The 26,335-nt window shown below is 40.3% G+C and overlaps 1 protein-coding gene across 4 annotated transcripts in view; it reads left to right on the forward strand.

The window, feature by feature from the left end:
* The window catches only part of rab28 (RAB28, member RAS oncogene family), a 30,840-nt gene that overhangs the window by 2,397 nt on the left and 2,108 nt on the right, over window positions 1-26,335 (forward strand). The window contains exons 2-7 of one of the 4 annotated variants that reach the window (XM_063494358.1): window positions 4,398-4,494; window positions 7,380-7,468; window positions 9,883-10,012; window positions 23,799-23,902; window positions 24,019-24,078; window positions 26,078-26,179. In XM_063494358.1, coding sequence (XP_063350428.1) covers window positions 4,398-4,494; window positions 7,380-7,468; window positions 9,883-10,012; window positions 23,799-23,902; window positions 24,019-24,078; window positions 26,078-26,173 — 576 coding nt within the window. In that variant the 3' untranslated portion in view covers window positions 26,174-26,179. Of the gene's footprint in view, window positions 1-4,397; window positions 4,495-7,379; window positions 7,469-9,882; window positions 10,013-23,798; window positions 23,903-24,000; window positions 24,079-26,077; window positions 26,180-26,335 lie in introns of all 4 variants that reach the window. The other 3 variants (XM_063494339.1, XM_063494368.1, XM_063494349.1) reach the window with 3 other exon arrangements.

The following is a 26,335-nucleotide window of genomic DNA, read 5'->3' on the forward strand; positions in this document are numbered from 1 at the left end:
AAAGTGCAGCGTGTTAGCGGCTGTTGAACAACCTATTTCAGTACAAATAATCTACAGAAAATCAGTGATGTGACGATTTAATGACTGTCATTATGCCTGTCTAAAAGCCTGGCCCATGAGTGAGCCCTACAACACTGGGGAATTGTGCGTTTACATTTTATATTTACCATGAGGAAATAGGGATAAAACCTAATTACCACAAAACGGACATAGGGGTTCAATAAACAGCACCATGAACTAAATCCTGTAAAAGTTTGAGAAATCTAAACAGGGTTTTTCTGGATGTAAGAAGATAATCTTTATCTTAATGCAAATACACAATTTTCCTCCAAAAGTTATCCACTGGTGTTCCAACTTTAAAAACAGGAGTTCATGGACTGTAGTTTTGATTCTATCTCAAAGATAGCTGGTGGACTTAAACCAGAAGCAATCTGTTGTTCTAAACCTATTAAGTCTACCCAGCCCTTAATCCATGTTGCATGTGCTGCTGAACATAGTTTTAGGACATGTGAATGTGGTTTGGTCCTGTAATGTAGCGCTGAGATTGAATTTATGCCATGAAAAAAATATTTGTTTATGCATTTATCCACAGTCTAATTGCCACCCACAGCTTGTATTTCAGTTCAGGAGGATTATGTCTTTGTCAGACCCTGATGAAGGCTTCTAGATGATAATGTGTTGGTCTGTTTTTTTTGTTTCTTTTTTGTGCACGTGTGCTTGAACAAAAAAGGTAAAATATCATGTTGGTTATTTTTTATCGTTATACTTGAGCCACATAATACAGTACCTGGATTTAAAGGATTTTGTTTTAAATTCTGTTTTCATCCAGAGCTGTTTATCAGTATGATGTGTAGACTCTGGGACTTCACGTTTCCTGTTAAAGTATTTTTATTTGTAAAAATCTTTCCTGCCAGAATTTTATCAGTCTACTTATTCTATAACTTTTCATAGTCATACTAAAATAAAATTTACTTCAACAGAAACTGGAGGATAATCCTTAACTTATTGCATAAAAATGATCGAAAACTATAGTTTATTACATTAGAATGTTTTAAAACTTGCGAGAGATGAAATAAGCATTACAGGTATGATAAACACAAATATAGGCATTAAGTGAAAAAGCTTGTTCCAAATTAAAATATTTCAACAAAACATATCATTTATGCTTAAAAAATCTTTTTCTGACCACCTTGTTTCAGTGAAATGCATATTTTCATTTTTCTGAATAATAATCAAAGCATGATGATGAATTCTCCAAGTCCCCTTATATTCAACTGCTGTTGTTCTCGCCTCTCTGGCTAAAACTCGGCACTGTGTAGGAACATAGAGGGTATTACAATTGATAAAGACTGCAATTTGCTTTGCCTGGCTTTTGCAGCTGCTGGTTGTTTTCCATCAGTATGCCTTTTCTCTTCTGGCCAAGGACTCTCATTTGGCTCCAGAAAGAGGCCCTATTTAAGAAAATTATGCCTGGAAGCCCTTTTGAGAAATGTTGCTGTTTTCTCAGTTGATAGAATAAAATAACAGTGGGAAGAAAAACACACATGAAGACTTGTAATATAGTTGTTGCATTGCTAAACCTACACAAGCTAGTTAGTTCCTGTCCCCTTTCAAAGGCACTGGACTGAATCATATTCATTAAAATCACTTAAAAAGACTTGGAATAAAAAGGCCTAACTTACATCAACAACAGTGGATTTTTTCCTAGTTACACCAAACAATCATTTGCAGCAGTGCATGGAGGTTGTCATGACAATTCGGCTATGTTTCGTCTTCTTCTTCTTCACCGCATCTCGAATCCCAGAGTGAACATGAATGTAATGCAGGGATGTCAAGTGCCTGTCGGCTACACATCCCCTTTCGAAACTAATTTCTCGGTCTTCTGGGAGAAAGAAAATGAATGTAGCAGTAATGGTGAGACCCAATGAGAAAAATGAATGTTCTCATTCTGGAAAGTCGACATTTTTTTTTTCTTTTGGGGTGTGTGTGCAGAGAACACACAACTCAACTCAGTTCCCAGTAGATACGCTACATTAATAACCCTCCTCACGCTGCTGCCAGGTGTCAGCTCGTCACTGTCTGAATGACTTACCTGCTTGTCTGTTTTGGGCAGAAAACAGGAGCCCTGCCCCCCGTTTTTGAGTAGGCACCGCTGACTGACATCTTGAATGCCGTTTCCCCCCTTATTAATGTCAATTTGCTCAGCAAATTGCAATCGGATCCGTTTTTCTTGGACAGCATTTTCAGCGATATTTTTGCTTGTGGTTGGTTGTCCATTCAGAAGTACAGCGAGATGTGGGGAGGCTTGTCCACCTGAGCGAGATGTTTTTAAAATATGGAGTCTCACATTTAGCCAGGCTCTTAAGGTGCTGGGTCTGACTTACACACAGGTCCATTTTTCAACCTGAGTTATAAGCCACTCAGTTTTTCCTAAATATTTGCTGTTCTCTGACCTATAGGCTAAAAGGGAGCTTTAGGCGCAGGCCCTGTACATTAATGGATATTATACAACACCAACATTTATATTGGTTTTAACTGTTTAGGGAAAATAAGGAGGCAGTTTGATACCATGCTCCCTCTTTTGAATTGCATCACATTGCTTGCCATATTTTTTTCCTCCTCTCTCCCTGTTTCTTGTTTCAGTAGAACTTCCCCCCATTTCCCGGCATTGGTATCACTGGTGACCCTGTACTGTTCTCTGTTTGAGTGTCAGGATTACGCCAGCTTTTACATTCGCTGGTTAGCTCCAATTGTACGGTGGAAAAAAAAGGACTACGCAGAGGGAAGTGAGCCAAGCTACTGAAATGCCAAGACAAATGGCCAACGAGGCCAACACGAGCATGTGGAATAAATTTTTGCTGTCCGAGCTTGTTATGCCTGTGTTGTCAGTGATTGTTTGGGCTACTTAAATGGCCGATTTTCTCCTTGTTGCGTCAGTCACCTCTAGTAATTTTTCAGTCACTCTTGAGTCTGTGACACACTTCACAGGCTGAGATTAAAAAAGTCTGCAGGTCTTGAACCTTTAGAGAATTAGGGGGATAAAACCTTATTCTGCACCCCGAAGGAAGTGTGAATCAAAAGCGCCTTTGGCAAAGGTTAGAATTACTCAATCAACAGGGTTAATTAAAAGATTAGGTTTACTTATAGTGGCATTCACAAGAAAACAAAAACTATTTACTTTAAGAAATTCTTTGTAAACCTTGATAAGGGGTGTCTGAAATGGCACCTACCCTGGAGAAATAGGGGCAAAAGTCTGTGTTATTTGAAGCATTATCTGACTGTACCTAAAGCTGCTGAGCATGAATGGAGGTAGATAAGGGCACGGGCTCAAGTGAAAGCTTAATGGATTGAAAGAGAGTTTAGTTTTAAGTCCTCTAACCCTCAGTGATTGTCAAGTACCACATTAAAATGCATTTTCTGCCACATGAACACTCAGGGAATCCCACTGCTTCACTTCTCCGTTGTGTTTATGCAAGCACACTGCTCTAAAGATAGCTAATAGATGTTCAGCACCTCATTTTTTCCCCCTATCCTCATCCATCAAAATGAATTAAACTTGGCATGTCAGGCCTGCTCTATGAATTCCCATGAATTTTCACGACAGCCCCTAACATGCCCCCCCCCCCCCCCCCCCCCCCACCACCACCACCACCACCACCACCACCACCACCACCAAACACAACAGTGACAGTGATGGAGGTTTTATAATTTGTGGCAATTATTAGGTCTGCAGTCCGGCGACATGACACATACTCTGACACCTGTTTTCGTAATTCGCATTGATTTTCACTGTCACATCCATGGCTGAGTAGAGAGACAGCAGAGGAGGCAGGCATTTACATCAGACCCGTCTAGTCAATCACAGAGTATTTGTGGGAGCTTAAAATGGATGTGAATGATCAAAAGTTTCAAGGTTTCGCTTCCAAAGAAATGCTCATTGTGGCTCCACGCTATTGTGGTAAAAAAAAAAAAATCACACAGAAGTGTTGTTATATGATAAATTATACCCTTGTATTTTTAGACATTTTAGAAAATAAAATATTGTGAAAAGCTTATTTTGGCTTTCGGTTGGTGTGAATGAAATCAAAGTTTTTCTTCTGCTGCTCCCCAATGACATGTTGCTTTTTTCAAGAAGTTCTTTAATGTAATATACCGTATATTTTCTCTGGAAGGAATTTTGCAGCGTCTTGCATTTTTCTTGGTCTATGTTGCGATTTGAATGTGTATGTGTAAATATATGAGACACATAATATGCACCCAATGACGGTTTGTCCCTTAATCCTTAAAGCATTTTCTTTTTAACTGTTTTGAAAGACGTATTATTAAAGTCTCACTGATAGCTGGAAAGTTGTTTGGCACTCATTCTCCACCTCTCTCCTTTTGTCTTTTTGTTTCAGACATCACTCGCCACCAGATTTGCACAGGAGGCCTTTGGGAAGCAGTACAAACAAACCATTGGTCTGGATTTCTTTCTGAAGAGAATTAGCCTTCCAGGTGAGACACCTTTGTAATCGTTCGGAGACGTGTGTGTTGCACGAGTGTGAACTGGCGCTCTGCCGATTTGTAACTCTAATAAAACACTGATGATAATGCACAGCGAATGCTTAAAACACAACAGACTGTGTTAACTGTGAGAGGCTGTTTGAATTCTGTATATCTGCCTTAAGATTTTAGATCTTGTGTTTACTTAAAATTATGAGGGGTGAGTAGAATATTAATAGAAAAGTTAATGAAGGTCCGACAAAAAGGCTTGTTGTTCGCCATCGCTTTTATTTCTCTGTTTTCCTGTTCTGCCATTTCCAGACAACTTCAGGTAAACTCAGGAGCTGAATGTGTCTTTTCTGGGAGCTCCTCATTGTAGAGTGTCTGTCATTTCTCAGGCTTATTCACTTTGAAAGGTCTTCTCTCCAGAGCAAACAGCACACACTCCCTCTCTTCTTTTTGAGTTGGGTTGGAGGGGTTTCACAAGGCCAAAGGACAGGTTATGTCCAAACGGGCGAGCCTTGCTCATAATTCTGTGGGCACGGTACAGAGTAAATACATTAACATTTTATATCCATAACGGTGATCCCCCAAGATCAACTGATCTTTGTCCTGCACTACATAAAACATTGATGTTCCTATTTGTTTAGGTTGAGCGCGCAGAAATAAAGCCACACTTTGTTTCCCCTTTAGATCTGTAAAATAAATGTTTATTGACGAATGCTATATTTAGACGAAAGCACTCCGTTTTTACTTCCTAACATGTGAAATGGGGATTTTCAGCATTTTAAATGGCATTTCTTGAGCCCTGCCAAAGCCTAAGCTCCAGAAATCTGCAAAGTGGCTCCATTCTTTCATTACTAATAAAACAACATTAAGCGAGGGCAAATTAAGTGCTAAAAGTAAAAGTTATGCTGATTTGTGACTTGGCTGAAGGATTCTATTTTGATTTTGTGTCAGTTTCAGCTTATGAGACTTAGGAGAACTAAACCCCCAAAAATGTTGTGGTGGAGTCGGGATGAAAAGAGCCAACCATAAGCATAGGCTGGGCTCGGCTCCTTAATATGAGCTCGAACAAACGCTATTGATCGTGTGACTTCTCTTTCCAGTAAGTTTTGTTCCTGAAATAATCAAATATCTTTTTAGCGTTAAATTCTAAGCTTTGTTTGAATATAGTGTACATATGTCTGTATCACTGGGGCAGCAACAACACTGGGTTCAACAGCGGACTTGTTAAATGGCCCATTTTCTGGGGAATTGGGTGTTGATGAGCTGATGAAGAGGAGGGTGGCTGTACGAGCTGGGTGGTCCCAAACTTTGTTAGGACCCCCACCTTGCCTTGTATTGGAGAGGTTGTGTGGTTCTCTGGGTCTCTATGGGGCTGTAAGGGTCTTTTGCAGCAGGGGGGAGAGTAGCCTATAGCCAGCGTTGGCCCCTCTCACCATGAAGGCCCAGCTTGTCAAACTTAATGTACATTTTCCAATGTGGGGAGAGGTGAGGCGAGGCCGACTGGCACACAACAGCCTCCTCTGTGTGTGCTTTTTATAACAATACCTCTTCCAGATGTCCCTGCCAAACCAGTGAGGTACAGGCGGTGAAGGGGATTGAGTAGAGGTGAAATTTTCTTGATAAATCCTGTCAGAGTTCAGCCTTCGGAAGCTTTTATCCTGCATCACCTTCAGGACACTGGTTTTTCTTACCTTGTTATCAGTTTTTAAGGTTTGTCTGCAGTTCTCACTTTTTCCAAAGTGTGAGTTGAAAAATGTCAGCCCTGCAGAGTCAGCATGAATCTTTGAAACACAAATAAAGCTAGTGTCTGAGCACAGTGGATGGGTGGGGATGGCTCTTTAAGACACCAGGGAGCCATTATTCATCACACTTCTCAATGTAGCTTTACATTGACACTGTATAGTCTAGATCAAGTGACTGTAACCCTCAGCGTTTCCTTCCCGCGCCTTAAAAAGGGGACCTGTGAAGGGTTTGAGTCGTCCAGCCGTGTCCAGCCGTGTCCACTGTGTATGCTCAGCTCCCCATTGCTCCTGGGCCTTCATCACACCAACATAAACTCCTCACTGTCTGGTCCTCCCTCCTCTTTTTTTGACTTTTTTTTTCAACCACCCCTTTCATTTTCCAAAGGAAGAAAATATTTATTTGGATTTGGTTTTTGTGCCCGTCTTTCTCTCCCCCTCTCATCCACTCCTCCTTTCTCTTTCCACAGGCATAAGGACAACAGTCTTCTTTTCCTCTTATTTTCTGTTTAATTATTGCTATTTTCCTTAACAGCACATAATTCTCTTCACTTTCCTTACTTGGCAGGTTATGGCACAATGCAAACAGCTCTTCCTAGACTAATAAGAAGTCTTTCTTTTTTTTTTTTTTTTACTGCCAGTGTATTAAGAATGTTTAAATTAGAGGGTAAGCGTACCTATTTCATCTCCCCTCAATCTCTGGGCTGGATATTCTTGGATGTGAGGTGTAGGTGATCTGCCAGTTCAAGAGCGCTAAGCATGAAAGATTAATCGCTGATTTATTGTTTCCATTATGTATATCAACAATGTTGACTTTTATTATGGAAATCGTTCACCCAAAAATACAGGCTCCAGTTACAGCTTACTTATCATTTCCACAGGATCTTGAGCTTTGTTAAAACAAACAAGTTAACAAGTAAAAAGGAAATACAACATCTGGAGTAGAAACCCACAAATTGGCATTATCATTTTTTTTATTTGTGTTTTTTAACTGGTCAGCAGACAAATGCATTTTAGGAAATGAAAGTGCGAATGTAAAGTCTAAAAGCCTCTTTGCCTCCCTTACAGAGTAGACCTTTGTATTTTTTGTCATTTAAATGTCAGTTTTTTCTAATATTGGAGTTTTTATGTTTTTTCTCTTTACCACAGGCAATTTGAACGTCACCCTGCAGGTGTGGGACATAGGAGGCCAAACATTAGGAGGGAAAATGCTGGATAAATACGTATATGGAGCTCATGTAAGGGCGCACAGAGAACCAGCTTTTTATTCTATATAACAAACATGTAGACATCTCTATTTGTGCTGCCACTTCCTCTCTGGGAACTTAAGCCCTCTAACATGAAGAGAAAAAAACTCAGGAAGGAAAGAAATTTGTAAATCTGCAAACCAAATGTTAATACATGATTTGTCACATTGGAGAATAAAGTCATGGGAAGCACAGGAAGAATTAGTTTCCAGTTTGGTAATATCCGTGTATTGGTGACTCTGTGCATGCTTATTATTACAGTCTCAGCAGTCATTCAAAGCCTGCCACTCCCTCCCTGTGGAGGGAAATCATAATAAACTGTCATTTGGATTCATAGTGAAGTGCAGCAGGTCAGTGGAGCTTTAAAAAAATCCCTATATCTCTAGTTTTCACAGAGCTGCCAGACTTGGGTGGTTAAACTGAAAAATGTTGATAATACTGTAGGTCAACACTGTGAGCAATAAGTATAGTTGTAACCACAAAGGATTTGCAATTATATTACAAGTAATTTGACTTATTTTGTAGGCTAAGTAACTTCCAGTGTTTTGATAATATTTGCCTCATATGCAAAAAAGCTGACGTGACTAAATGATCTGTTGACTCTCACCTTTTATTTAATGCTTGTCCACTGGAAAATTTTACACTCTGTTGATTAACGTGACAGCCAAGCTTTGTACAAACACGACAATTTGTGTCGGTGCTTACCAGTTTATACTCCGCAACTTAAGTGCCCGCAGGTAGCTGTGTTGTTTTACAGTGGATGACACACTCTTTCACCTTTAGATCATATCTTGTTTGAAAAGCCTAATTCTAAAACCAGTACTGAACTCTAAAAACATGCCAGCAGTATGAGAATACATTTTTGTAATATTTATCCTTAGAACCTGGATAAATGGTTGAGCATTCTTTTTCATTTCAGAAATCTATTTGGCTTAATTAAAGTCAATTTTTTCTCTTGATGTTTGCTCTAATATTATCTCTGTCTTCTTCCTTCGTGAGAAAAATCTTGTGCATCACACCGCCCCATTACGGCACTCTGCTTTGGGAGTTTGTCATTAGGGAAGTGTAGAAGTTTCACACCTTTTGTTCGGCACTGTGCGTCCTGTAATCAATCATGGCTGTTCAGAGAGGCTCGCTGTAATTGTCAAGAGGGGTAAGCTGTCGTCGCCGACCATGCGTGTTGTGACAGTACGTGTCCGTTGGACAAAAAGCAACAGACACCCCTCCAGTCATGTTGCATCATGCAGTAAACGTAGAGACATTTACTCTGGCTCATGTTCATTTCCACCCCTTTTGAAAAGGCGAAGCCTTGTGTAGTTAGAGATAGTTGACTCATGCGATTATTATTTGTCTTGTACTGTGCAAGCACCTCTTGTATCTGTTTGCTTTTTGATTAATTTATGTGTTCATGTAAACAGCTCCTTCTGGCCTGAGTGTTTAACCAAACACGGCTCTTGTATCGTTGCATGACTGTTTCTGTCGTGCAGCGAGGGTTTAGGATTATGGAGGGAGGAGAAAAAATGTCTCGAAGCAGACAACCTTCATTCATTAGCTCAGACAGCAGATAACCAAACCTGACCTCCATTCTGCAGTGAATCTGCAGTATGCTTACACAACTGGGAGTAATTTATGTGCAAATCACTATTTTCATAATAAAAAAAGTTCCTCAGCTTCGTTTTAGTTTCATGATAGTACTAAAGTTATGTTTGAGTGAATGAGTGTGACCCCTACTCTAAGAAGAGGAGCAGTGCCACCTACTGTTGCCTTCCTGGCTCAATTTTATTCATGAATGTGACTATGTGGGTCAAAAATCAGTAACTGCCTCCCACTTGATTCCCTCAGAATCAGCTGATTATTTTTTTTTCTCAGTCCAGCTACTTATCATATATTAAAATTAAAATGCCACGCAGAATTAAGATTATTTTCAAAATCACAGCCCCTTTAAGTACATATTGATCAGTTAACATTTTCTGTTAAATGTCCCCGACCTATCCCGACCTAAAATACACTTTTTTTACAAAGTTGTCCTCAAAAAATAGATAAAGCTTTGCAGCATCTTTGTAATTGAAACTATGATATATCCTACAATATTATTGCTCAGTGTTGACTATAAAAATGTGGTGAAAAAACATTTATTTGGCTTTTTAAAAAAAATATAATTAGTATTTGCATCTTTAAACGGCACCAGATTTCAACCAGCCCCTGTATACTTCAAGAGCTGGTAATTCTGAAAATATGTACAGTATTGGAGAGTAGGTAGGTAAAATTTTGCAGATTTGACTGACGTTTTACAGAATGATCCTTGTTGGTAGAAAATAATCAGTATACATCTGTTATAACTGTCAACTGCTGAAATGGGTGTGTGATAGCATTAACACTGTTTGCCTCCTCTTTATCCAATACAGGGGGTTCTACTGGTATACGATATCACCAACTACCAGAGCTTTGAGAATCTAGAGGATTGGTTTAGCATGGTCAAGAAGGCCAACGAGGAATCTGATATTCAGCCAGTTATCTCCTTGGTAGGCAACAAAAGTAAGTATTGCACAAACAAAAAATAAAATACACACAAAAAAGACCATAGACACAGACTATAAGAATGATTGCACTGCTCTGAAAGAACTTTATTATTTGTAGAATTTTTATTTCAGAAGCTGCATATGAAATTAGGTTATTACAGGTTTTTGTTTGAGTATTTTACCCTGATGCATTTTTCATCTGAGTGGCTGTGTTTGTGTGGAGGAGTGCATACGTGATAGTAGCAGACGTGTTTGTTAGAGCACCAGATAACTGATTGGTGTGATAAGAGAGCGAAGTTTGAGAGCGATGGGAATGCTGATGTTTGTGAACTCCTGGGCGTGACTGATGATGATTTAATATGGGCCAGCGGACCCAGGCTACCGCTTATCTGCACCCTTCTCCTCCCAGCCAGTCCCTGTGTGCCCCCCTCACCCATCCCACAGTCTGATTCTGCTCTCCTGCCCCGAGTCGGTTAAGGTGAGGGACTGGACGTTAACCAGACGGCTCTTTTCCTATTAGCCTGCACCCATCCCAGCATCTCCAAAATAAAGACCAATAATGATGACTCTTTTAAACATCCCCGTGACAGATGTGGAGTCATGGCTGCCGTTGTGTTATTTTAAAGCGAGGCGTCACTGTGTGTGTGTGTTATGGTGACTGTCCACCTTCCCAGGCAATGATGAACTGTCAACAGAGCGGTGCCTACACACAGGAAACTCGCTAATGTTACTCAACGGAGATCATAGGTCACGGTTTAATTCGCCTGTCTAGAGCAGATTCTCTTGTCTTCACATCCGTTGCGTTTTCTAATGCCCCGGCTTTAACAGTGGGCGCCTCTGTATTTAGGCTAGAGTTTGGGATGTGCTGGTGAGTGTGTGTACTGTAATACTTAAGTAGTGTACATCCCGCTGTCAAGCTCCTCATCCACGCCCCCCCCACACCCACCACCCCCACCCCCACAGTTACTTTACCTCTAATGGCTCTAATGCTGAGAATGGTCCATGTGTGTTTTTTCTGTTCCTACACACTGAAAAAAAGAAAAACACAATCCCACACAGATTGCCCCACTAGGAGCAATCAATTACTTTGCGAGAGTAAGAATCCCCGAACCCTCCCATGGTGTCCGTTTTCTTTATTTTATATTTTTCCAGGGTGCTCGGCAAAGTTAGTCTAGATATTCTTTTAATCTATTTTGCAAAACATTTACCGTTTTGTAGTACTGTGGCTCTTCCCTCCAATTTTAATACTTTAACAGTATTGTGAGCATATGAAAACACAGCATTCTTTGGTGAGCAGAGTTTAGATGGCTTTTGAATAGTTCCCATGATGTTGGGCTGAATGAGGCAGCATGTTTGTGACAACCAAAATAGAAGTACAGACATAACAAGGAGCTTATAAAAACACTACAGATTTATGTCTCTGTGATGTCTTAGGGGGAGATTGTGGTGTTTCACCACTCAGACATTTTTAGTGGTTCCACTTAGATTAACTTAAGGTGAACAGTGGCTGTGGTAATACTTACTTTAGTGGCTGGTTACTGCTGAAAGAATATTCAGATAAAAAAAGTCCTCGCTAAAATATGCTAAAATATCTATAACAGTATTATAACAAGTTGATTTTAATACTAATAAAAGTCAACACGCATGCTTCAGTCAGATAATACTGTATTTGGCTTATTGACAGCTACTATACACTGAGCTTTAAAATCCAGTACTACTACTATTCCTGCCTTCTACTCTAATTTGAACACTGTCTTCTTTTCCCCGTGTACAGTAATTGAGCCGTCGAAGCAGACAGGTTCATTAGTGATGCTGTCCCCTCCTCTCCTTACCCTGGCCTGACTGCCCTCCTGTGCCATGTCGCTGCTGGGAAACAGCCTTTCCTTTCTTCGGCTTTGAATGACCAGCTAGGGTTAAGTGTACTTGTTAAGCATCAGTATGCTGCACCCCATAACCCTCAACCTGCTGCCCAGAGTCTTATGTCAAATAATGGCACCACTTGTAACAATTCAGAGAGGGAGCCCATGAAATGTTTTATTGAGGGCTCACATATGTGCACAGAATTATTTATGCAGTTGCATGCACACACATGCACTTAGGTGAAAGAACACACTAGTCGAATTTCTGGGAAAACATTGGTAATGGAAGAATCCTAAGCTCTTGGTCTGTCTAAACACACTATAATGTTTATTACAGTGCATCCTCACGTAATACCGTATGGTACACAGGAACCTCTCAAGAGATATGTTGGCTAGTTATGCGGTCATCCCTTCCAACACTTGAATGTTTCATTTTTAGTGAAGTAATAAGTGCTGTGTGTTTTGAAAGCGCTCCAGATGATAAATTCTCCCTCTTTTTGCTTCAGCTGCGATGAGCCTGTTTGTGACTGTTTGCTTTTTAAATGAGAGATTGTCTGAAATCTGTGATTTAAAAAAAACAAAAGCACAAAACTGTGGCACACTTCTAGCAGCACTCGTCCATATTTTTGCATCTTAATAAGAGCTGTTAAAATTGGCATACAGTGCTGTTGTGTTGAAATAACTGATGTTGCTGTTCAAAATTAGTACCCATATTTCTTTGTAGGCATTAACTCTGTATCGTTTATCAAACCAATTTGTTTTTATTAAGTAGGGATCACAGGACCTTGGCTCCCTCCCCACCCATCACCGTTCCCATTGCCAGTGCTCTTTCCCTCAGGAACTCCACAGCATCCATCATTGACTTGTACAGCCCTTATTTGGGTGACTTAAATGGGTTCAGTTCTCTTAACCTTGCCTCATCACTCATGGGTTTTTGCTCTGAGGTTCTAACACTGTTCATTGCTGATCCACTCAGGCCTGCCCTGGGAAACATCTCTCCTGCAAGAAGATAAGGTCCCCGCATGAATGGAATCTAACCCTACCTGCTTTTTTCTTGTGTTCTGTTTCTTTCTGCCCCCGTCTTTCTTTTCTAAGCCCTTATCTTGTTCCATCTCTCAAACATACTTGTGCCTTCATTTTCAGCCCTGTGCAAACACTGACTCTTTCAATTAAACACACTTATACCTACAAGTCCTCTTATCTCTCACATGTGTAGACCAACACCTCTGCTGTAGCTGCCTTTGGTTACTATAATGTCTTTTCATTGGCTCTGCGTTTCTGTTGTGTTTAACAACACACATGTGTTTGCTTTCTGCACGCTACGACAGATCTCACTGCATACCGTTACCCGTTGCACTTCCCTCTCCCCGGTTTTCCATCCAACCATATGAAAGTTAAAGTGAAACATGGATCTTTCCTTACTCTGGATTCTCTTGAAGCATGTCCTTACCCAACAACATTGTTGGTCTTAAGCTCTTAGCCCTCTTGGGTAGGCCTCGGGTAGAGTTGTAGCCTCCCCCTCCACAGCTCTCTCTCTCTCACCTCTGTCACCTCCTTGCCCCTGTAAAGCTGCCACAGTTCCTGTCTGTTCAGTGTAGGGCTGCACGTTTCTTAATAGAGAGATGCTCAGAAGTCCAGGAGTGCAGAGGAGCTCAATGCGCTTCTGTTTTTGGTTTAGCTCAAAAATGTTTTTCCTGGCTCAACCCACTCATACTTAGGTCCTCTTACAACAAACTAAAAGGTCCTAATTGCCCCCAAGGGAAAGGTTTAGCCACAATAGACATGTGGTCGGACAAAAGCCCAGTACTCTTACCCCGGCACCCTCACCCCTCCCCAGACAGGAGGGATGAACACGTCAGCAGTGTCTGTTTTGCACTGTGGGTAGCATGACCACAGGTTCGACGCTGTAAAACATTATATATACAGAATATAGACCCAGTTAGGCACGGTGTATGGTTGGATAGACATCTGGAATGTTTACAGTTTACAGCAAATCCAGTGTTTCCTGTTTCTCTTCACATTTTATTTAAGGTAAAGGGTCAAACGAGATGTGTGTATCAAATTGTCTCTATAACCACACTCACTGTAGCCTGCTGTCTGGCTGTGAGTCTGGAAAAGATGTGAAACCGAATCAGGTTACAAGATTTAGATATAGAGAGAGATGAATGAAGAATTACAGCTGAATTACACTGTGGTTCATAATCCAGTGTAAAATCACAATTGCAGACACAGCTATTAAAAGATACTTAAGTTCTTTTTTTCGCAGTCTTAACGACACAGAACTTAGTTAAGTAAATGGTAAAATTTAATTGTAACAGCTTTTGACCCAGCTTTGGTCCCTGCACTCGTCTTTTGACTCTCATGCCTGTTGAAACATGGAAAGTCCTCATTCATTTTAGCCATCCATAAAGTAAATATTGTTGCACATGCAGTAGATGATCAGTCTTCGAATACCTTCTTGTGTGGTAAGTCACGGGCCATTTGACTTGCACAGAACAGCTTAGCCACCTGACCGGAGTGCAGCCTGGAACCCTCATCACACTCAGGCTATACTTTATTTCTTCACTGCTCCACAACATTGATATGGAGGAATTCCTGGAAGAGGCCTTGCTGACACAGGATTAGGTAAATAACTGACTGATGTAGATCCAGGGGCATATTTTATAAATGTATGTGAAATATCAACACAGTTTTTCCCTCCGTTTTTGCTAAATTTACTTTTTAGTGGTGTGAAATATTACATCACAGTCTTTGCACTCTGCTTCTGCTTCATGTTTCAAGTTTGTTCAGGCAGTTGTGAGCAGAACTCTCTTTCCATGTTATGATTCATTGCTGTGGCATGATGTTGAATATGAAGGCCAATCTAATGCATCACTGCTCACAGGAAGATTTTATAAATATGAATAGTGTTATAGTGAACAACATATACAATTAAGAAGGCTGCCCTGTGCTCTGTTTAATTGTTATAGCTCATAGTTACGCTGTCGGCTCACAGAGGCATGTATTACTGCCCTCTCGTAAAAGTCCACTTAGTTTAACAGCGACAGGAGAGCTTGGAGGACATGGCCAGTGAAACCCTGGGCAGCGACTTGTGCGGTCGGCTCAGAACTGGGCCTTTTGTCCGCTTTTCATGAGTCCTGGGAGCCCGTTAACCTAGCCGGCAAGGCTCTCGGCCTCATGTTTTACTGTTGCAGTGACAGGCCGGCACTCCAGCCCTCGGCCTGCGTGCAGAGCTACCGCTGGACACTCTCTGTTTTTCATTCTCTGACCGAGGGGGAAGACCATATTGTTTTACTAGCTGCTTTGGAGTACCTGATTATGTTTTCAAGTGTGAATGCATGTGTGCATATGAGTGTGTCTGCACATCGTTTCATGAAGGACGATCAAATGACAAGATGAGCTGTGATCAATGAGCTGTCGACAGAACACTTCTGACCTAGTGGAAAGCGAGTCCCCTGATGGTCCTGGCCCGTTTCAGGCCACCGGGGCTGGGGCGCCCCTGCACAAAGAGCGCTCTGTCTCTGTCAGGATTCCCCCGAGGAATCCTGCACAGGCCCCGCTCACCTCGACAACACCCGGCTACGAACAGCACTCCATCTGTCTGTACTCACTCAGAAAAGTCATGATAATATTATTAACTTACCTCAGTGCTTTAATATACTGATAATTATTTCCAATTATCCTACCATACATTTAAATTCAGCTGTACAGTGTCCAAAGCCAGCAATAAATCGCAAAAAATATTGATGCAGGAAATGTGTTTTCTATGCTGCAATAGGTATTAAGCTGATAAATTTAAATATTGAAGTACTTTGGTACTAAAATGAGATGTTTCAGGCTTTAAAAACATAAACAGCAACAATTATAAACAATATCTACACTGTTCAGGTTTTAATGAAATGTATAGCAGTGCTGTTACTTGCCTCCTGAATGACTGCATAGTGTTTAAAGAATAAAGAAAACAGTCATGCATTATACTGTATTTCTGAAAAAGAAACTGGGGACAAGCCAGCAGTTTTTTGGAAGTAAAAAAGTAGTTATTGTTGCATTTACGTCATATTGCATATATTTATATATATATATATATATATATATATATATATATATATATATATATATATATATATATATATATGTATATATATATATATATATATATATATGTGTGTGTATATATGTAATGCAGGTACAGAACTATCACACCCTTCATATTTCAAACCCTCAGTTTTTATGAGCTCTCTTTGAGTCATGTAAACCAGTTGGACCCAATCATTTAAATGCTTCACATAAATTCAACTAGTTATGCTGTTTTATTAGCCACTCGTGGTATGTATGAAAGTTAAATCGGCGTCTAATTCAATCAAACATCACGCAGAATGATTTATTATACTTTTACTGACCTTTTTAAACTGGTAAACGTTTTTCTAAATCTTGTACAAGAAAATTTATAGATAAATAAAATACCTTGTGCAATTAAGCTTTACCTGTTCGCCTATCAGACTCCTGCAGTTTAATATTAACAGTGATATTTAACTATCCTTTAACTTTCTGTTATTTTTTTGTGGCTTTTTTAAGTGGAAGTAGTGGAATATGCAATATATGCTTTAGAGTGTTTGTGACTGCAAGTGTGATAGTGGAAGTTTTGACCAATGGTGGCACTAGTGAGCGTTGTTTGAATTTGCAGCCATAAACACAGGGGCTATGTAGAGGTGGGGTCCTCCAAAAAGAGAATATCTGATGGCCTAAAAACAGCAATCAAGAAGCAGAATGCAAAAAGGTTTCACAAAATTTGTAAGGAGTAAAAAGCCGTGTGTAATGCTCAAATGTCTATAGGGTATGGCATACCTGAATAGCATTATAATTATTTTAAGAGCAATTGCCAGTGTGGGTTCCCTCTGGGTACCCCAGGTTTCTCCCACAGCCCAAAGACATATTTGTTAGGGTAATTGGCGATTCCAAATTGGCCGTAGGTGTAAATGTGAGCGTAAATGGCGATCTTTCCAGAGTGTTCCCCAGCTCTCACCCCATGACAGGTGGGATAGGCTCGACTCCCACTGAGACCCTGAATTGGATAAGCAGAAGTAAACTGATGGTAGATGGACAAATAAGTTAGCAGATCAGTACACATGATCAGCCAACACAGGTGTACAGTACAAAGCTCAATTTTACTTGAGTTTAATTTAATAACAAACCTTTGCTGTACTTAACAAAGAATAACATATATGAAAATGTTGTTGAGGGGTTTGAGTAAAATGATGTTGTGCATATGCAGAGGATGCCAGAAACCTATAAGAACAGCACTGCTCTTTTGTCATTTTAAGGGTAAAGTAACAGTTGAGGCTAGCAAAACCCTATTAAATGTCAGTACTGCAGAATAGTCTTGGGATGTTTTTAAAGTTAGTGGTGCATGGAGAACAATTTGCCCAGACAGTTGTAAGTCATTTCATTAGGATCTGGACTCAGTTGATATTTCTTGCCCTCACTATACAGTCTGAATCGATTCATGGTCAGCGAGGGTAAGCTGAGGCAAATCCTTTTAACAGGGTCTTAAAGCCATAGCGTGAGGTAATGTTGGAAGTGATAGGTTCTCCCCTGGGGTTGATTAGGCTCAGTCCTGTAACTTTCACTTAATGGGATATGACCCCTCAGAGCCCCAAGTCTCTGAAAACACACGCATGCCTGGCCATTATTACCACACACAGATACATAGACACACACTCACAGTTCACACATTCCACCCTCGGCCCTCATGCTCCCCAACGCACGACTGCTGTTTAGTTTAAAACGAGGCCGTCGGCAATTAACTGTGTTATGCCAAGCTTATTCTCTGGCTGTTTCTCGCTGGATAAACTGTTCCAATTGGTCCCCAGCAGCCGGCTGAAGCAAACAGTAAGTAGGTGTCTCTGTTATCACAGCGTGGTTTTAAAAAGGCCTGAGAGGATTAGACAGTGTAGTGTAGGATTTCAGGCTGGTTAGCCAACACAGACCTTTTAGGTGATTGTTTTGCCTTGGCAGCATGTGTCGGTGAACTCCAACAATCAAGGAATCCCTCCTTGAATTATCACATTGTTCACATTTGGGTACAATGACAATAACCATACAGTGTCTCTTGAAGGTACTTGCCCAGTAACCTTTGTGGTCTGGTGTGTATTCTCATTGGCAAAGTGAGGGTTTAAAAGAGGAAAAAACTTTGCTTGGGGTGGTTAATGTTACCAAAGTTGTTTTGAAAGAGATCTGGTACTTAACAGTATCATGTTAAACCAGCTAAAGTCACATATTATAATGTGTGACAATTATCAGGCATAACTAACTATTATGGGACAAAAAAAGCAATCAAACTGACCTAATGTCTTGCAATATGTGACTACACTGTGCTAATAACTTAAGCTGTTGCAAATGAAGCAAGACCATATATGAAAGATGGAGGTAGCTTGTGGGTCTGTTAAATTGAAAACCTTAAATCTGCATTCTTTGCAAAGGCGAACAGGGGATGACGACGAGATGCACTAATTGTAATTTTCTTGGCTCGTTATAATTTCTGGTTCTGATTTTCTTTCAAAGGATGGTAACTGACAGCATATACAGACAAAAATTAACTAATAAAAAATTATAATAAAAGCAATTATTCATTTTTACATTTTTCCCTAAACTTTAGCAAGTTACAGGATCTTTTTTCACTTAAACAAGTGAGTACAAACCACCTTTTCTGGCACTTAACCTGCAACCACCAGCAGACATAGTTTATCTTACCAAAGATGCAATAGAGTTGTACAACAAAACAAATGTCAGTTACTTACATCATTTTTCAGTATGTTTATATATTCACCAGATAACAGGACATTGACCCTTTTTCTCTTTTTCACTCATCTTGATAATTTTTCTCCTAACTGCTTCGGTCTTTTCGCTGGATTGTGGGTGGCTGTAAGCTCTGGCTAGTTTTAGTTTTACCATTTTCCCTTTGTCACTTTCTTCAAACTGGGCAGGTGATGTAAGTGTCTCAGACGGACTTATAATCGGTCTGAGGTAATATGTGAGACTGGACGGCCAGTGTGTGCTGAACACACTGAAAATCAGCCAGTACAAGCCCCTGGCTGGTTGATCATTGTCTTTCTATTTTTAAAAAAAGACTTGCAGTTGTATAGAATTCAGTGGCAGAAAGTCTTTAGATCATCTTGCTGTATTACTACAAAATATACTTTTCTTATAAATTAGCTCCACTGTTATAAGTAAGAAGAGGGTTATGTCTTTAGGTAGATGAGCATATTATTTCTTCCTTCAAAAGTTGCACAAATTATGTTTACATGATTATTGGTATCATGCTTTTGAGTCTTTTACTGAATTTGATCTTGTTCGGTTGTTATTGGAGCAGTGTGTACAAAATGATCTGCTACAGGAGGTTGCTGTGTTTTCTTCAACATGACTTCACAACATTTTCACAATACACCTATTTGTGCTTTATTACTGACTCAAAGGGTACTTATAATTCAATGCAGAAAGAACCACCAGACACTGCTACAGCAAGCCATTATTCAATAGCCAGCTGCCACGATGATCTGCTGGATAAGCTTCGAGATCTCAGCCTGGCTCCAGTCCCAGCCATGGGGATGTTGTAAGCAGTGTATGTGAAAGTGCAAGTGTGCCAGCAGAGCTGCGGTCTGTGCTAAAAACAAACTCTAGTTTTAAGTCACTCAAAGCAGTAAAGACGATATTAATTCATCACTAATGGCTTTTCAGTTTCTTCGTTTCATTGGCAGTTAATGTGTGATTGTCTTTTCAGGGAAGGTGACAGAGCAAATGGTACTACTTTAAAAGCATTCTCTGGGCAGATCCATCCAAACAAAATCCAACCTCCTTACTAATTTCAAGTTTTTAAGTGACATAAAAAACCCCGCCAAGCCTGTCTGGTTTCAGGATGATCAGGTCTGCCAGTGAGTGGATTCTTTCCATGAAGGAGGAAAGCTGACATCCACATAGACACTAAATTGTGGAAGGGAACATCCATATTTTCTTCTCATTTGGTTGTGTTCCCATTTAATAGGTCACTGCAATAACAAACCAATTATTTACGGTAAAAGCCTAATTTATCCCCAAGATATTAATCTCTAACTGTTGTCTTGTAATTCACCCCAATGACAGGCAGACCTTTTAAATAAACACTGATGGTGACCACAGCGAGGGAGGGCCATCGCTCTTGACGAGTAATGATCCACTCACTATCTCTATGCTCTCGGAGGCCTAAACAGTTTATTTCGTGTTTGCAGTCACTTCCTCGGGGTTGTTAAGCTGATGTACAGTTTGACAGAAACAGAGGTAAACCAGATCATTGGAGAAAGATTCTTTTGACCTGATAAGTAGAAATGGGTACATTAGGGAGAAAAATGGAGCAAAACACTAAAACTGTGGGATTAGTCTTGTATTCGGTCTACACAGACAGATGCTGAAAAATTATTTTGTGTGGGAAAGTGGGTCCTTTACCCTACAGTATTATTTTGTGACTTAAAGGAGCCATGAACCACTACTACCATATACAGAATTTAGGGTTACCTTGTTTGCTTATCTATCACAATGTATATTAAGTTAATATTACCATGTAGATGTTCCTTTTTTTAATCATACAACCCTTTAAAGAAAAAGAAAACACTGGGTTCTGTGTAATATAAATATGCAATGCAATGATTTTCATATTAGATGTTTTCTTCATGTCCCCACTGAAAACACAAATATTATCAATAATGGAAACTACTGAAAACCATTGTCAGTGAACACAGGCTACGCTACACATATCTACATCCACATATCCTCATAGGCAAGTCATTTAAGATGGAGAGAAATTGGTCAAAATTCTTAATTATTTTGTTCAAAATCATTGACACTGTGTCCCTACTTGTTGTCTGACCATGTTGGTAGGGAGGAGCAGAGTGTACTTCAACATGTGAAATCTCCAGAGGTGTCTACTTCTAAGCAAGATTAATGGATTAGCAAACTATTTTGAGCCTAAAGTCAGAGTTTTCAGAGTCACGAAGGTGGCTGTCTTTTAAATCACCATACTAACTGATGCTAAACACATAACTTGGTCCACAGCAGGTTATGTTAAGTCTCTTGTAGTGCCCCACTGTGACATAGATACTCTGAAGTATTTATTTATGCAACCTACTGAGATGTAACCACAAACTGTTGTGGTGCATTCAGTTTGTGATGCAGAAAAAATGCAGAAAAATTTTAAGTTTGGCCCTAGTCTGCTTTATGTCTCTATTACATTACTGTTACATCCATGTTTTACTGTTATATTTTAAAAAAATTTCTTTATAAATCTATGCCACTTGTTCTTCTGTTAATAGCTGAGATTTGAGTAAGTAGTGCTCAGTTGATTGATTTTATGCAGAAGAAGAAATGATGCATCATACACCCCCTCTTTATGTGAGCAGACACAGAACATGAACCAGAAAGAGTAATATCCAAAATTGGTAACCACCATGATGATACCTGTAATCTCTGAGTTGAATTTTGCTTGGTAGTAGTAGTAGCACCCCCAGTAGTACCCTCCCCCCCTTTCCCCCCTCCCCGGAGTGATTATACTTGATGAGGAGCTTTGTATTCTACCAGAATCCAGGGAAGGTGTTGCTTATTTCAACATGGTGATGTCGAACCACAATCTGTACATATCCCATAGCAGGCGTGGCCAACTCCAGGCCTTGAGAGTGGGTGATATATCTAAAACCTGCAGGACACCGGACCTCGAGGCCTGGAGTTGGCCACCCCTGGTAGAGGGTAATAAAAGGGTACAGGTGCTAACATGGGCAACATTTAAAAAAGCCAAGCGAATTATAAATCAAAAAAATCCACAAAGGTGGAACCAAACTGTTTAGCAGCTCCAATCATATTCTAAATCCAAAAGGCGTACCATTTTGCTTTCAGAGCTACAGTGACTGATCTCACTGGTGTTAGTCAAACAAAATGGAATAATTGCAACATGTGTTTTTATCTAAATTTGATATCTAAATTTAAAAATGTATTAATCTAAATATCTAAAAGTTATTGAAAAAAAACGTCTTAAAGAGTTGTTTTCAGATAAAAATATAAAAACATCTACAATTCTACAATAGTTAGACAAAATACAATGCTCATACTAATGTGCCCAAGCAGTCCAGGCAGACATTAGGTTGTAAGTAGTAAATCTGCTGCCTGTACACTTTAACTGGCACTTCACAATAGATTTCTGGCACTTAAACTACAATCCTTTGGCTTCAAAAGACATGAAGTGCCTTTATTTGTGTTTTCACATTGATGACAATTCTAATACCTTTAGAGATTAGTCTTTTGGTGCTTTGTCAGAAATTTTAATTTGCATGTAAGCAAACCTGAAGTTTCCAGGCATGCGTCTGTGCTGTTTTCTGAATTTTCTTAGCAGCTACTCACTTCCAGTTTTCACATCAGCTTGATGCGCACACCCACAGGCCAAATTAAGAAGCCTCACAAATTTGTACACCTTTTTCTTTACTTAACAGTAACGTGTCTTCCACAGCTTCTGAGCCACTATGTTAATGTTGGTTAATCTGACTGTGACACATGATTGATAGCCTCTCCCAAGTGTGCAGGATCCAAAGGATTAGTAGTGTTTACTTCTAGTAGCATGCTGGGTACCTTGGCTGTAAATGACTGGAATTAATAACCTGCTGACGCCTATGAGACAGCTCTGTTTATGTGCAGGGAGAGACATGACAGTCTGCCCTGGACATTGAGTAGTTGTAAAAGAGTCTGCCCTTGCCCAGAAAGGTTTGTGTTTATATGTCACTTATGACGATGCTAATATTCCTGTTAGCCTAAAATGATTCTTTCTAAATGTATTTTTTTGGCCTTTAGCATTTTTAGGTCATATATCATGTGGCTCAGATATTAATAATACAGGATTAGTGCAGTGTTTACATTTCTCTCTCTCTCTCTCTGCTTCTGGCTTTATCCACACCTCCCTTCTTCCCTGTCACACACAGACACACACATGCACACTAAGGGGCATGAGAACAGGGTAAATCCTGACAACTTCAATGAAGCCTCACACAAAGACTAAAACTCGAGGGGGGGCGAGAGAAATGCAAAACCGTACAGTAGCCTGACCTCTTCCAGCTAACATAGACATGCATGCACCAGATACCGGGCGTGGCCACCTTCCTGCACAAAGCCAGAAATAAAGAACCAAGATAATGTTTTCAGCAACAAGACCCCTGGGTGACCTTCCTTATCGACCCCAGCATGACCCCATAGTGAGGAAGGAGAGAAGCAAAGCGCCCAGTATCACTATACAGGAGTCGAATGGACAGGGACATCACTACAATAGTGAAAAAAAGGAAGGCGCTGTCATTGTGTGCTCACAGTAAATCAGTGTGTAGGTGACAGTCCCAGATCTCAGGCCCTTGCACCCACCTTAACGTCCCGTCTTTCTCTGTCTACACTCTCACTGTGATTGTAGCCTCAAGTCTTTGGTCATTCATGTATTGTTTCTTAAGTATTTCTCCACAGCTGGGCTGGTTTGTCTGTTTCGGGTCAAATACAGGTTTGTGGCTTCAGGGTGCAACTGTACTCGGCTTAACGCTGAGGAATGTGTCGCATCCAGCTTCAATACCAGCTGGGAATGGAAGGTGATCATTTCCACTCTCAATGACTCCGTCCATAAATTGAAAGTTAACGACGATCAGTGGACTATGCATCTGGGTTTTGAAAGCAACATAACAATTGAATTACGCTTTGTTTTTACATGCCTCTATGCGTGCCATCCTCGTACACTAGGCAGACCTCTTCTATCTTAACGCAAGTGTAAACAGTTATCTTTTTTGTTTATGCTCTGATATTTAACAGTTAAACCTGTGAGAGTGCTGTGTAACCATCGCATAAATCCATCTGTCTGTCTCTTGTAATTTTTCTCACGTCTTCACTGTGTTTTGTCCACAGTCGACCTGGAGCACATGAGGACAGTGAAGTCTGATAAACACCAGCGCTTCTGCCAAGAGAACAGCCTCATCAGTCAGTTCGTATCGGCCAAGACAGGGGACTCGGTTAGTACCAGCCAGTTTTCAGTAGGTCAGAAAATAAATTGGAAGTGGCTTTCATTGGATTCACCTTGTGTTATTTTTCTCTGAATTTCTTATTCCAGGTGTACCTTTGTTTTCAGAGATTGGCTGCTGAGATTCTGGGTGTAAAACTAAACAAAGCAGAGCTAGAGCAGTCACAGGTGAGCCGTGACAGCATCAAGGTTTAGCATAAATTTTGCAACTATGTCTATGCAACGTTCTTCTAATCGTATATGGATAAATTGCTCTTAGTCTCATCAGTACTTCACCAGTCACCTAGCAATATGTGTAATGTTATGCCTGAACTTAAGCGAGGTCACGGGGAGTGCGTTAGGTCAATGGAGGTCACCACACACTGTATAGGACTTTTTGCTGTGTAAACATGATTTTGCTACGTCTGCCTCCTGTGATGGTATACCTGCCACTGACACTGCCCATCTGTAAATAGACCCACATTGACCACATTAATGCGTGAAGTCAGAGGTTAAAGGTAGGCAATTGTTGGGGTGAGAAGGTTAGGAGTGGCTGCCTGATTTATTAGTTTTATCTCCCACCGTTTTTTCTTTCTTTCTTTTTTTTTTTGACAAAACGGAGCCTTGGCTTGCCAGCCAGTCCATGATGCCCAATAATGGCAGCTGTAGGATTTACAAGGTCACCTCCCCCAGAGGCATTAATCCTGAGTGTGATATGACCGGCTGGAGCCACACTGGCTGGCTAGTGGTTGATGAGCCTGAGGGGCTACAGAGAGGTCAGGACCCCAGAGAAGGGAGAGCATGTAGGTGAAAGAGTGGCCAAATTCTCAAGCTCTGCTCCAATCAGCCAACACCGCTGCTGACTAAGTGAAAATGACCACAGACTAATGTAGCTGTCCATCTGCTTTTGCATTTAACCCCCTCCCTTCATAGTTCTGTCAGTAAAGCAAAGTGCTTTAATCCAGGCTAATCAAGCTGGGTGGGTGGCTAGATCCACTGTCCACTCATAAAGAAGGGATGAGTAGTTGTCAGAAACACAAAACACAGCACAGCTCTATAGGGAAGAAAATATTGTATAAGCAAAAGAAACTACTAAACATTTATTAAACTTCCTATAAAACCACTGAATTAAAGGGACATTCCAGAAATTTAGTGGATACTGTATGTGTTGTGATCTGAGGTTCTGATTGATTATGAATAATCTAAGAATTAAGAATCTAATCAAATAATTATTTCCTCAATCTGTTGGTTTGCACTCACACGCAGCTCAGAATTTCTCATAGCTGGTATTTTCAGATGTTTTGTCAGCGCAGTCGTCCAAACTGTTTGTCAATTTCTGCAGGTTGGTCTGCAGGAATGTGTTTTACTTGGTCAATTTTTCATCTTAAAACAAAAACAAAACGCAAGAAACAGTTCATAAATTTTCGTAAAGACCAGTGTTGTAAATGGAAATTGGTGCAGAGAGAAGGCTTTCAGCAGGTCATGCCTCTGGGTGTAGCCGTGGGCGAGCAAAGTGTCATTATCAGCTGTCAGGTTTAGAGAGCTGAACACGAGGGTCACAACCCCCGACAGTATTATATCTGCCTGCCAGGCTTCTCCGTCATGGTCCTCTGTCTGTAAGATCAGATAGCGAAGTCACGGATCACTCACCGACTCCAACACCAGGTTTCGGCAGCTCGTTAATCAGGCAGCCAACCAGGGCCTGGTATTCAGCCATGTGGGCTCCTCGAAGGTGGTTAATCACCATAGGGTCCAATTGCCTTTTGCGCTATTGCCTTTTCTATTGAATAAATGAATTATTTTTAGCGTTTGGACAAACCAGCAATTTAAAATGTCTCATCAGACATAAACTAGGATGAAGTGTACTGACATGGCATCGATCTCAATAATGAAAGCTTTGATTTTCAGTGTTTTAAGGTTTTTTCCTTTGTGTGTTTTGGCGTGTGTTTAATTAGAAAACTGGCTTAGCTCTGTGTGCTGTCTACACTCTTTTTCTTCCTCATCTCTAGCACTCGCTGATTTATTCTTTCTCATTCACTCTTTACTTTGCTCAATGTCGCTTTTAACTCTCATCATACGTGTGCTCTCTCATGATTTTATAACTGTCTGTTTTTCTGTTTTGTTTTGTTTTTCTATTCTTTTTCCTGTCTTCCACTCATCTAATGGTCGATACACTGAACCTGCTCAGAGGATTGTGAAGGCTGAGCTGGTGGACTACCCACAGGATGAAGGTCCAATTAGTCAAGAGAACGCCCAGCAAAGCAAAATATGTTTGATTCAGTAGCCGGAAGTATGTCTCTACAGTTACACAGATATATCCCCATAGATTTGTAGTTGTAGCAACTATTAGTAATAGAGGTTATGTTTTACCTGTGGTTCAGAGTTTAAATTTGCAAAGTAGAAGAATCAAATAAAAAGACACCTCCTCTGTAGTAGTGTTATTTTT

This window comes from Pelmatolapia mariae, linkage group LG2 (genome assembly GCF_036321145.2).
Source record: "Pelmatolapia mariae isolate MD_Pm_ZW linkage group LG2, Pm_UMD_F_2, whole genome shotgun sequence".
In the NCBI taxonomy this organism is placed as follows: Eukaryota; Metazoa; Chordata; class Actinopteri; order Cichliformes; family Cichlidae; genus Pelmatolapia; species Pelmatolapia mariae.